This window comes from Nerophis ophidion, linkage group LG06 (assembly GCF_033978795.1).
Source record: "Nerophis ophidion isolate RoL-2023_Sa linkage group LG06, RoL_Noph_v1.0, whole genome shotgun sequence".
Classification (NCBI taxonomy): Eukaryota; Metazoa; Chordata; class Actinopteri; order Syngnathiformes; family Syngnathidae; genus Nerophis; species Nerophis ophidion.
Genome location: NC_084616.1, coordinates 35,675,208 through 35,688,650, shown reverse-complemented (window position 1 = coordinate 35,688,650; position 13,443 = coordinate 35,675,208). Strand labels below are relative to the sequence as shown.

At 38.3% G+C, this 13,443-nt stretch overlaps 2 protein-coding genes across 2 annotated transcripts in view; one reads left to right on the top strand and one right to left on the bottom strand.

Annotated features, from left to right (window-relative positions):
• The window catches only part of sort1b (sortilin 1b), a 20,371-nt gene extending 17,189 nt beyond the window's left edge, over window positions 1-3,182 (top strand). The window contains exons 19-20 of the mRNA XM_061903585.1: window positions 234-363; window positions 1,374-3,182. Of these exons, the coding sequence (XP_061759569.1) occupies window positions 234-363; window positions 1,374-1,388 (145 nt within the window). The 3' untranslated portion in view covers window positions 1,389-3,182. The remainder of the gene's footprint in view (window positions 1-233; window positions 364-1,373) is intronic.
• Window positions 2,599-13,443, bottom strand: ngrn (neugrin, neurite outgrowth associated). The gene is made up of 3 exons (XM_061903586.1): window positions 13,040-13,443; window positions 5,335-5,445; window positions 2,599-5,259 (listed from the first exon to the last, which is right to left on the bottom strand). The coding sequence occupies exons 1-3, from the start codon at window positions 13,273-13,275 to the stop codon at window positions 4,683-4,685; spliced, it is 924 nt and encodes a 307-aa protein (XP_061759570.1). The 5' UTR covers window positions 13,276-13,443; the 3' UTR covers window positions 2,599-4,682.

Genomic DNA, 13,443 nt, shown 5'->3' with positions numbered 1-13,443 from the left:
CGACTACCACTACTGCAGTAGTACTGTAATGTCATGATTTTTTAAATTATTTTTTGTTTAAATGCTGAAATGCACATCATCCGCTCTTTATTCTGAGATTGTTCCTCGCACACACTCAAAGTTTGTCTGCGGATGCGTGGTGGATGTTACGGTTTTCCCTGGTATTCACTTGTGCTCTTGTTACTTATGTGTCCTACACAACACCCTAACAGTGTTCCGATGTTTGCTTGCAGGTTCTTAGTTCACAGATACTCTGTACTGCAGCAACACGCGGAAGACAACGCTGCTGACATCACAGACGACCCACTCGACAACGACCACGCTCCAAATGGAAAGATCGAGTTCCATGACGACTCGGATGAGGTAGGCTAACCAAGACTTGACCCTGTTTCTCCTGATTGGCTGATTTTGAAAGTTGTAAATCAGGGATGTTCAAACATTTTCTAGATAGGGCTACATACAACAAAAATTAATGTTACAGAGGAACGCAGTGATAGGAATGACAGATGCCAGCCTTTAGTGGTTTAGGTTAATACCGGGCCATGCCAGTCAAAAGATTTGGGCTGCAATTATAGGTCAACATAATCAATCAATCAATCAATCAATGTTTACTTATATAGCCCTAAATCACTAATCGACAGCATTGTTTATTTAAAAAAAAAATGGCAAAAGATTTGTTGTTGTAGACTTGTTGCTTAATAAAACTGATTGGTAGATCACCAGGAATGCTCATATTGGCACTTTTATTCTTTAATGTAAATAATTGCAGCTAAATAATCCTACTAGATAAAAATACTGTTAACTGGAGATCTTGCACTTTAAATTTGTTGATTTATTTTTCACTGTGATTATATAATATATACAATACCGGTGTTTATAATATATTTGTTTCTCAGTATTTTATGTTTCTTATGTTACAATTAATTTACTATAATTAAACTATGTACAATGGTTTTTAAAATGAGGTAAAACTAAGTTAATTTCAAACTTGTACATGTACAGAAGATTATAAGCAATAATTGATTAGTCGACTAATCAAAATAATAATCGCAGACTACCAGTTGACTATTAAAATAATCGTTAGTTGCAGCCATACAATAGATTGAACATTTCATCTCATTTGAGGTTTTATTATTTTTATAACAATTATGGCTTTGCAGGTTTTTTCAAAACGATTTAAAGCCACTTGGGAGCCATTTAAATGTGAACTTGTTGGATGAGCGGGAAGTCTTTAATAAAAAAACACATTGTTTTGAAAAACATGCTTCACTTAAATGTCACGGCTTTGAGATGATAACAGGACAGGATAATTATTGTGAATTATATCTTTGAGATATTCTTTAAAAGATGTTTACGTTTCACTCTCTGCACAGGACCTGTTGGAATAGCAGGTAGAGCCTGTAAATCCATCTCAACGGGATTCTCGCCTACCTGGTGACTGGAGACTTGTTCCTGTCACACACATTTGTCTCCAGCTACTTCTTCCTTTCATTGAGTAATGATCTTTGACCTCAGCTGCCAGACCGAAGGTCTGTGTCACTTTGCTGTCCTTTATGAAGTAACATGAATGTACGCTGGCTGCCTGGACATGGAAATGTTATATGGTCTTGTCGAGACTTGGGTGTAAAATCGCAGCATTGTGTATTTATTATCATGTGGATGCAAGACAAGTCAGGACAGGAGAAATTAGTTTGGAGGTGATTGTGGTTATGTAAATGCTTCCCGGGGCCTGCCTCTGCTATCCATTGGCGAGCGCTCCTAAAACTATTGTCACATCTTTTGAAGATGCATGTTATTTCTCTGCACTTGTATGTATATAGTAGTCTCATAAAATGTGATATCAGCTTGGTAGGTGATTGCTGGATAATGACTTCCCAATTATTTACTACTATTAACAACTACTTTTTATGAGGTTTTTGATTGTCCATGAGGCCAGAATCTGACAATTTTTGGCCTCAGTTTAAATTAGATTAGATAGTACTTTAATTAATCTAATCTAATTTAAACTGAGGCCCAAAAATGTTGCTTAATGGGCACTTTGTGTGTATTGGGAAAATTACAGTAGCCTGCAAATGTGTCTCTCTCTTCAACATTAAGTTTAATGGTTGAAATAAGAAGCACAACTAAAAGCTTCCATTTGATTGGCTATCAGTAGCAATAATGTCTAAATTTGCTGTATTTGCATTTATTGGAAAATCTTCCATTAGCACAATATCTGTAATCTCGCCAGCTGTTTTTTGATGAATGATGGTTGCAAAACTGTTTCAAGGCAATATTATGTACAGTTGAACTGCTGAAAGCACAATGTGTGTATGCTCAAAAGTTTCACAATTTACCCAAATGTGCTCAAGCTACAAAACGTTTGTCTGCAATAATCTAGGTACTCGTTAGTCTTGTCTATAATGACGGCTCCAACAGATTTGTACTAAAGCTTGTGCGTTATGCGGCTCATAGCAGATACATAGTTTCATAGCAAATATCACTTTATTTTTCAAGACAGTTTGGAATTTGCTATAAACACACAGGAGCAAATAAATGATGTAAGTATTGTAAGACATACAAGGTGACAGAAGCAGGTATGTAAATAACACAAGGGTGCGAGATTGTTGACTTTTTATTTGACTTGAAAAGCAAATCCAACAATAATTTATACCATCAAATCCTAGAACTACTGACATATGTCTCAAAGCTTTGTCCTCCACCTGAGACATTTTCACTGTTGTTTTTCTGGTGTTTATATTACAATGACGTCATACCAGTTTTATTTATTTGTCATTAGCAGGTTCAGAGTGCAGTAAATGTTGTGTAGTTCGAATGTGGTTGTTTAATTGCCGCGTGCAAGGATATGATATGTTGCTCCACTTTGTGTGCACTTTTCCTCCACATGAGCTCCTAGTGAAGCGCATGTAATACCTTACGGTAACGTCTTACAGTTTTTCACGCCTCAACATAAGACCATTCTAATATTTGATAAAACTTAAACCTATGTAGTGGAGTTGCTTAGACATTAAGGGATGTTCTTATTTGATCAATAAAAGTTATGCTATCTCATGTTTCACACAGTCTGGTATAAAATGTAGAAAGAAGGTTTTGTAAATATGCAAGTTACATCTTTGTATCTGCTTTTTTCATTCTAGGCATTTTTTCTTTGGGTTTGCCAATAAATTAACAATGTTTATCTACTTGTGGCTTTTTTTTTTTTAACTGCATAAACATTTTAGCATATTGGGACTTTCAATATTTGAGCCAACCTTATATGTAAGTGCACAGAACATCGGTATAATTGGTTTGTAAAACAAAATACATCAATTTACATACATACAGAATAATAAATAATTAATTTTTGTACCGTATTTTTTGGAGTATAAGTCGCGCCTGCCAAAAATGCATAATAAAGAAGGAAAAAAACATATATAAGTCACACTGGATTATAAGTCTCATTTTTTGGAGAAATTTATTTGATAAAACCCAACACCAAGAATAGCTATTTCAAAGGCAATTCAAAATAAATAAAGAATAGTGAAAACCAGGCTGAATAAGTGTACGTTATATGACTCATAAATAACCAACTGAGAAGATGCCTGGTATGTTAACGTAACATATTATGGTAAGAGTCATTTAAATAACTACAACATATAGAACATGCTATACGTTTACCAAACAATCTGTCACTCCTAATCGATAAATCACATGAAATCTTATACGTCTAGTCTCTTACGTGAATGAGCTAAATAATATTATTTGATATTTTACGGTAATTTGTTAATAATGTCACACGCAAGTCGCTCCTGAGTATAAGTCGCACCCCCGGCCAAACTATGAAAAAAAAACTGCGATTTATAGTACGAAAAATACGGCAATTAACCCTAAAAAGAGCCATTTTTATTAAATGTTTTCCTGTTGCCATACAAAATTAAGATTTGCCATACAAAATTAAGACATTAAGATTGTAGCTGAGATAGGCTCCAGCACCACCCGTGACCCTGAAAGTGATGAGCGGTAGGAAATGGATGGATAGATACATAATTAATCCCATGTATAAAAGTTTGTTTCATTCAATTTGACAAAAATGTTATGCTGCCTTTTGAACAAACACAATCACATTTTTTTTTTAATCTTGCTTGTTTTTTTGCAAGGCTATTCAACTGACCTTATGTGATTTACGTAACAAGGGTGTTGTTCAACTTTTTTTCAGTTATAAGTGTCCATCCAGGTTCCATTTTAGGTCCTCTCTTTTTCATAATTTTTCCTGTTCAACTGGTTTGTTGGCGTTTGTAGCCTGTAAGTTTAGTTTAAAAAAAAAAAAAGCTTGAGTAATTTTGCAGCAGATTCTTAAAGGGCCACTTGTCTAGGGTGTTCCCTGCCTTCCGCCCGAATGCACCTGAGATAGGCTCCAGCGACCCTGGAAGGGACAATCGGTAGAAAATGGATGGATGGATTCTTAAAAACACTATAGTGCTGTCATAGATTTGATCTATGACTAAATTTTTTTGCAAAATGAAACAACAGCACGCTCCTGAAACTGACAAAATAAAATCAAATGTCTACTGTGGAGGACACTGGTTCTCTGAATTGCACAAAAAAAGTCATAATTTGCTTTTATTAACTAGTTCAAAAGAAAATATCTGCAGCAGGTCAGTATATCCTCATCACAACACACCGGCATTGCTGAACACAAGTGCTCATATTCTGTACAAAAAATTGCCCTCGCTATCAAAGAAATCCTTCCCGACTTGCACCACAGGTGCAGGCTTCTTCATTTCCCAAACCTGCTCAATCTGTTCCTCAGACAACACCTCTCCGTCCCAATTCTCTTCCTCTTCCGCTGGATGTGAGCTTTTGTCCCCGGCTGACATCCTCTCTGTGGCGTCTTTTTTGCCCGCAGTAGTAAAGCGGGATGCTGGAGCTGTAACAGGTGCAGAAGCTACAGCCAGGGATTTATTGTCGGAGTTTGTGTTGCCACCTATTAAAGTATGGGCAGCCGCAGGAACCAAACTATTTTCTTGACTTCCTGAAGGGAGGAGTGCATCTGCTGCGCGGCCTCTGTGCAGCTTCAGTCTGCTCTGCTCTGCCCGAGACCCTGAAGGCAACACCTGAGGATTGAGCCGAGTCATAACTTTAGCATCCTGCTTGAGTTTTCTGGCTGGGTCTGGGATAAATTGGCTCTTGAGCACTCTGACAATCACATCAGGGCTGACAGAGAAGCCTTCAGCCAGATGCTTCACTGACCACTCATCTGGCTGCTCCTGTTTTAGAAATCTGAAACGAAAAAAAAAAAGAAGCCATTTCACTGGGGAGGAAGCAAGAAAGAGTCAAAACAACAAAGCTCCTCACTTTATCTGTTCAATTGCCTGCCAGGTTAACTTCCTTTCTGGAGCTCCTCGTGGCCTCATCTTCCTCTCGATGATGTTATACTTGATAGTTTTTCGATTCTTCTCTCTCTCTCTAAAAAAAACATGAAATGATAGCAACATTTAAAATGCATGCTGTGGAGGCCCTACTAATAAATGAGCTAATCCTTTATTAGTAAGACTGCTACATTCCCAGTGCAGGAAAGAGTGTGACACAATATTTACCTACAGCTTTAAAACTTAAGGGGGAACTGAGCTTTTTTGGAACGTTGCCCATAACTCACAATCCTTATGAGAGACAAGGACAAATGTCTTTTTTTAATGCATTCCAACTTGTAAATACAAGTTTGCTTACAATGGAGTGAATAGGAGCCCTGAAGTCATGATGTCATTGCGTATACTCCGACCATAAAATCCAATAAAAAAACCTCCAAAAAGCGCCAACAATATACTCCACTTACATTTCGGCACCTGAATATCAACCAAGTATTACCGCTAACTTTAATAACCTATTTTTAGTGGCGTATTGTCACACGGGGGTAACTTCCCTATGCAGCTGTATAGACATCATCAGCTGGTGAGCCGCTCTCTCGCCTTGGAGCTTGTGAAAGTCTATTGTAGGTAGGGCTGGGCGATATATCGATATACTCGATATATCACGAGTTTGTCTCTGTGCGATATAGAAATTGACTATATCGTGATATTGGAGTATACGTTCTCACGCAGTTGCTTTCAGCTGCTGGCATTACACTACAGCAGGGGTGTCAAACCTACGGCCCGAGGGCCGGATCTGGCCCGCGAATAGGTTTTATCCGCCCCGCAGGATGAGTTTGCCAAGTATAAAAATGAACCTGAATCTTTGTAGATTATGCTACGTATGTATAAAATAAACCACATATTGTGAAAAGTATCAAACTACATAAATAACATACAGTAATTTGATTTTGATATATTTTTTTTATCTTGATAGATTGAAAATTCACAACAAGTTGACTGATGAACATTATCACATCATTTATTCAGAAAATATAAATAACGACCAATAAAGTTAGAATACTATTAACCGCAACCTGTAAGTGTAAAAAAAAATTCAGAATGTGCTTGTTCTATTTTTAAACAAAGAAAATAATCTGAAGTTGTCTTTATTTTTAAATTATCGTGTCGTGATTTTACCAGTCCGGTCCACTTGGGAGTAGATTTTTCCCTTATGTGGCCCACCATCTAACATGAGTTTGACACCCCTGCACTACAGGCTCTTCCCACTCTTTGTTGTCTCTCCTTCTCACAGACAAGCGCACCATCTTACATAAGTCGCATACTGACGCGTCATACGCCCTAGCATGAGAGGTAGCATTAGCTGTGATGCTAGCGGAGTGGTGCGAGTGGTAATACGACAGAAAGAAGGTGCCAATCTGGTAACAAATGAAGGAAGAATTAATTCCTAAGAAAAACAGCACGTAGTCCATCCCGGTGGTTTGGCATCAAACGGGAATATGTCGAACAAGTATGCGGCAAAAGCGTTGCTACAAAAAGTAGCACCTACTGCTAATTTGTAGCATCATTTTAAAAGTCCCCCGCCAGAGAGTGAAGAGTGCTTGAAACTGCATTTCAACATCTCCGTTCTGTGCCATACCCACAAAATACCAAAGCAACCACTTCCAGTTCGTATGAAAAAAATAGTCAACGACAGAACTTAACGTGCGTAGGAGCCTACCACATAGCAAAAGACATACACTATTTGAGTTCCTGTTACGCAGCTAATTTTTATTTGACAGTTATAAAAATATTTTAGGAGCCACCAGGGGTGGGATCCTCTACAGTTTGCATATCAGCCCCGTGTAGGAGTGGATGATGCTATTATCTACCTGCTGCATCATGCTCACTCTCACCTGGATGGTGGGAAGGGCACTGTGAGGATCATGTTCTTTGATTTCTTCAGTGCCTTTAACACCATTCAGCCAATTCTGATGAGTGACAAGTTGCTCAGGATGGGTATCAGTTCATCCATTGTCTCCTGGATCACTGATTACTTGTCTGACAGGCCCCAGTTTGTGCGACTGGGGAGCTCCCTGTCGGATACTGTGGTCAGTGGTGTAGGTGCTCCACAGGGGACCGTCCTGTCTCCTTTTCTGTTCACCCTGTACACCTCAGACTTCCAGTACAGTTCCAGGTCCTGCCACCTGCAGAAATATTCTGACGACTCTGCTGTCGTCGGGTGTGTCAGAGAGGGAAAGGAATTGGAGTACAGGACACTGATCGCTGACTTTGTGGAGTGGTCTCAGGCGAACCATCTGGTCCTTAATGTGGACAAGACCAAGGAGCTGGTCATCGAATTCAGGAAGAGTATGACCTCGGTGAAGCCCATCAAGATCTAGGTTCCGGGAGGTGGCAGTAGTGGGGCAGTACAAGTACCTGGGAGTCCACTTGAACAGCAGACTGGACTGGAAGGACAACTGCAAAGCTGTTTACAAGAAGGGAATGAGCAGACTCTTTTTCCTGAGGGAACTTAGGTCCTTTAATGTGTGCAGCAAACTGTTGGAGATCTATTTTCAGTCTGTTGTGGCCCGTGCCCTGCACTTCACAGTGGTTAGTTGGAGGCGCAGCACCAGCAAAAGGGACTCAAACCGGATTGATAAACTGATCCAGAAAGCCGGCCAAACTATTGGCTCGCAGTTGGAGGCGTTTGTGTCAGTAAGGGACAGAAAGACATTGGAGAAACTGCTGGCCATCATGGACAATCCTGCCCACCGACTCCAACAGACAATTGAGGGACAGTGGAGTTTATACTCCAACAGGCTCCTTCAGCTTCCTTCCCGCACTGTGCGATTCAAGAATTCCTTCATTCCGCACTCCATCTAGCTGTATAATCACTCCCCATACAGCAACAGATAATATCCGTCCATTACCTATGTCAGCTACTTCTCTTTGTTTTTAATGTCTACATTCTATTTTCTACTGGATTTACTCTCTATTTTATGCTGGGGCTGCCACATATACTGTAATATTGTACATGGTAATTGGTATATATTATATATATGTTATAGACATAATATATCTGTACACATATTAAGTATATATTGTATATATTCGCAGATATGTTATATTTTATATTGCTATATCTAGTCTATTTATACCTGCATTGTCATTTCCATCCTTACACTCTCCATCATTGTAACTGAGCTACTGTGTTGAACAATTTTCATTGTGGATCATTAAAGTTTGTCTAAGTCTAAGCTAATTTTTATTTGACAGTTATAAAAATATCTTGCGTGACATCATGCACAAAAGTGCCCTGTACTTGTTTTAAACTATTGTAGTGGCGTTCTGTACAAAAAGTGCACTTTAATTTAGTGTTGTTTTGATATGTCATCTTAGTGACATCATGCACAAAAGTGCACTAATAGCTTGTTTTAAAATGTCTCTGACAATCTTGCACTTGTACAATATATGTTTTGAATTGACATGAATGTTTGTGCCACTGCTTAATAACTGTTTAATAAATACAGTTCTGGTAAATTGACTTAGTTGTGGTTTCCCTCTCTGGATGAAACTTTAAAAGGAGCATATATTAATGCAGTATGAAGAAGAATGTTTTAATGTAGACACATAGAATCATCATACTGCTGTGATTATATGCATTAAGTGTTCATTCAAGGCTAAGGCAAAATATCGAGATTAATATTGTGTATCGTGATATTGCCTAAAAATATTGAGATATTAATAAAAGGCCATATCGCCTAGCCCTAATTGTGGGTTACAAATCATACCTCTCACCTAGATAGTAAAATGATGTGGACATGAACTGAGAAGTGGGTATACTTTCTCAGCAAGCTGTGACCCGGAAATGGAGAAAAAGAACAGGAGAGATTTTGCTGCACCCCCCTTTTTTCTTTGCGAGGATTATGAATCATTCTTCATCTTAACAAGAATATATCAACATCCTGACAGTCAGCATCCCAGTGAGAGCAGACATTATACAGTAAGTGATGTTTTATTACGTTTGTTTGCTCCTTTGATGTCTGCAGTACGTAGTAATCAGTGATAGTGTCCGCCCTGAGATAGGTAAGTCGTGAGTTCAAACCCCGGCCGAGTCATACCAAAGACTATGAAAATGGGACGTATTACCTCCCTACTTGGCACTCAGCATCCAAGGTTGGAATTGGGGGTTAAATCACCAAAATGATTCCCGGGTGCGGCCACCGCTGCTGCTCACTGCTCCCCTCACCTCCCAGGTGGTGAAATAGGACATGGGTCAAATGCAGAGAATAATTTCACCAAACCTTGTGTGTGTGTGAGACAATCATTGGTATTTTAACTTTAATGTTGTCGGAGGAAGAAGTTAACCTTGTAATGCTTTTGTGAAAGTAATGTGCCACAGTATTCTTAAAAAGAGCCACATATTTATCTATATGTGTGTGCTTATACCACATTACATACAGTATATACTTGACAGGAAAAAAATTCCCCCTAAAAGGGCAGTTCCCCTTTAAGTCTTTACAACACAATAATGTAAACAGTGTGATGCAATAGTTTCGCTCAGTGTGCAATGATTGTCAAGATGGCATTTTTGTTGTATTATTTGTAGGCTATATAGTGCAAACATGAAGTGTGCATACTGTATGCGCCAGCTCCTATTGTTACTTATTTTTGGTTTCTCAATTGTTTTTACTACATTTTACTTTTGTTACCATATGTCAAATCTGCACTGCAGCCACAGAACTGCCCCACTGTGGGATAAATCAATGCTATCCTATCCTATTGTAACCGAGGGTTTATATATATGTCGCCTCCACTGTATAAAACTACAAAATAACAGGGACGGAGGCTCCAGTTTTACACAAGGACCACTTTATCTAGTTTGTTTTCAAAACTCCGCTCCACCACAACGCGTCACCACTTCCGCTCTCAGCGCCCTCAAAATAAGAGCTCAAGGGATATACTGTATAACACAGACCTGGGCAAATTAACATGCGGCCCGTTAAGCTTTTCAATCCGGCCCACCGGACATTTCCAAATAATTTTTGGGGGTCTTTAAGATGGAAACTGTGGCTGCCATTATGATGTGACCATAAGTCTTGAACTATACAAAGTATTTCAACGGTTGCAATCGGTGCTTTTGCATAATCTCACCAAATCCCCAAAAACCAAAATGATTCCCGCGGCCACCGCTGCTGCTCATTGTTCCCCTCACTTCCCAGGGGGTGGAGCAAGGGTACGGGTCAAATGCAGAAGGTAATTTCACCACACCTAGTGTGTGTGTGTGTGACTATCAGTGGTACTTTAACTTTAACTTTAGTACACTAGTTACTATGTTAATCTAATTAGTTACTATGGTATTCTAATTAGTTACTATGGTAATCTAAATCACAGCAGCTCAGAAAAGGCACCAAGCAGTGGGTGGGGAGCGTTTCCACAGAGTGTTTCCAGAGTGGCCAGCCTGAAATGAGGGTGTCAGGGACAGACGTGGAAGGAGATTTTTACACCAAAGTTCTAAAGTTGAGTGATAAATCAGATTGTAGGAGGGTTGTTTTTTTTACCTTTCGCGTTCATATTTGGTTGTGTTTGTTGTATTTTTGTTGCATTTCGCTTGATTGTAAAATGTGTCAATCGAGAGGTGTTACGTTCATATGTCAATATTCAGTGTTTTATCGGTCATAGTTAATACTGTAAACCCCAGATTCTTTATTTTCATGTACATTGTGGGTGTGTCATTCATTAAAAAAAGTTGAAATTCCATTCTGTATTTAAGGCGGTCTGTCATAAGGTTTTTAGCATTCAATCAGACATGTTTGTGAGGTTTTTGTAGTAGTGTTCCTAAAAATAGATATACTGGCCTCCAGACACATTTCTTTCTCTAAATTTGGCCCCCCGAGTCAAATTAATTGCCCAGGTCTGGTATAACAGCTTATAACAGGAACTTGATTGAGACTTTTATTAGTAGATTACACAGTACAGTACATATTCCGTACAATTGACCACTAAATGGCAACACCCGAATAAGTTGTTCAACTTGTTTAAGTCGGGGTCCACGTTAATCCATTCACTTAACATCACAAAGAGGCAAGTCCATAAAAATAGATTAAACTAGTAGTTTAGTCTTTATTTGAAGGGACAATGCACAGAAACATTAAGCTCCAATACAGATATTAGGGCTGCGAATCTTTGGGTGTCCCACGATTCGATTCAATATCGATTCTTGGGGTCGCAATTCGATAATATATCGATTTTTTTTTATTCAACGTGATTCTCGATTCAAAAACGATATTTTTCAGATTCAAAACAATTCTGTATTTATTCAATACATAGGATTTCAGCATGATCTACCCCAGCCTGCTGACACGCTAGCAGAGTAGTAGATTTTTTTTTAAAAGCTTTTATAATAATAAAGGACAAAGTTTTATCAACTGATTGCAATAATGTAAATTTGTTTTAACTATTAAACGAACCAAAAAAATGACTTATTTTATCTTTGTGAAAACATTGGACACAGCGTGTTGTCTAGCTTATGAGATGCGATGCAAGTGTAAGCCACTGTGACACTATTGTTCTTTTTTATTTTTTTATTTTATGAATGTCTAATGACAATGTCAATGAGGGATTTTTAATCACTGCTATGCTGAAATTATAACTAATATTGATACTGTTGTTGATAATATTCATTTTCGTTTCACTACTTTTGGTTTGTTCAGTGTCGTGTTTGTTTCTCCTCTCAATTGCTCTGTTTAATGCAGTTCTGAGTGTTGCTGGGTCAGGTTTGGTTTTGGAATTGGATTGCATTGGTATGGTATTGCTGTGTGGTGGTTTGTTGGATTGATTAAAAAAAAATTTTGAAAAATTGATTTAAAAAAAAATGACAATCGATTTTGAATTGAACAACGTATTCGAATCGATTTTTTTCCACACCATTAACACAGTGGTTCTCAACCTTTTTTCAGTGTTGTACGCCCTGTGAACATTTTTTTAATTCAAGGACCCCCTAATCAGAACAAGGCATTTTTGGTTGAAAAAAAGTGATAAAGAAGTGAATACAGCACTATGTCATCAGTTTCTGATTTTTTTAAATTGTATAACAGTGCAAAATATTGCTCCTTTGTAGTTGTCTTTCTTGGCTTATTTGGGAAAAAAATATATAAAAATAACTAAATACTTGTTGAAAAAATAAACTTTAAGTGATTCAATTATAAATTACGATTTCTACACATAGAAGTAATCATCAACATAAGTGCCCTCTTTGGGGATTATAATAGAGATCCATCTGGATTCATGAACTTAGTTCTAAACATTTCTTCACATAAAGGAAATCTTTAACATCAATATTTATGGAACATGTCCACAAAATATCTAGCTGTCAACACTGAATATTGCATTGTTGTATTTTTTTTCACTAGTTTATGAACTTGCAATCATATTTTGTTGAAGTATTATTCAATAATTATATTTATAAAGGATTTTGAAATTGTTGCCATTTTTAAGAATATTTAAAAAAAATCTCACGTACCCCTTGGCATACCTTCAAGTACCACCAGGGGTACGCGTACCCCCATTTGAGAACCACTGCCCTAACAAATATTTTATGTACCAATTATAGCTAAATAAGCAATTCCCATTGGTTGTCCCTGGCTACCTAAATTAAAAGTATACAAACATGATGCAATAAGTACACTTACAAGTACAGTGAGTACACTTACTCCAGCAAAGCTTCCAGCTTGTCCTCCACATCCTCCATCATACAGTCTCTGCCATCTTCTTGGTGGAACTGTGTGTGCCCGCCGCCACCGCTCTGCTCGCTCCATCTTTTCCTGCCACCTCTGCTGCTAAATCGGCCCAACATTAAGGGAACACTATGGCGGCCGATTGATGGCGACACGACTGTTCGAACCCCGAGCGAAGCGAGCGTGGATAACACTGGGAGACGTCCAGCCATGATTATATGAATGTATATTATCTGGCAGATTCACGAACGATGCATTCTTAAATGATAGTGTTAGTTAAATCGCAGATGTACGCAACTATATTCAAATACCCTTCACGTGTCCACTTTCTGGTTGCACCGCGTCTCCGTAAAGCACTTCCGTAAACACGACGGCCGTGC

Excerpts from the sequence above, each read along its gene's own strand:
- ngrn (XM_061903586.1), bottom strand. The coding sequence starts at position 13,275 with ATGGCTGGACGTCTCCCAGTGTTATCCACGCTCGCTTCGCTCGGGGTT. Across the intron at positions 5,446-13,039 it reads AAGCTGGAAGCTTTGCTGGA|AGAGAGAGAGAAGAATCGAA; the intron begins GTAAGTGTACTC and ends TGTTTTTTTTAG. Across the intron at positions 5,260-5,334 it reads CAGGCAATTGAACAGATAAA|ATTTCTAAAACAGGAGCAGC; the intron begins GTGAGGAGCTTT and ends TTTTCGTTTCAG.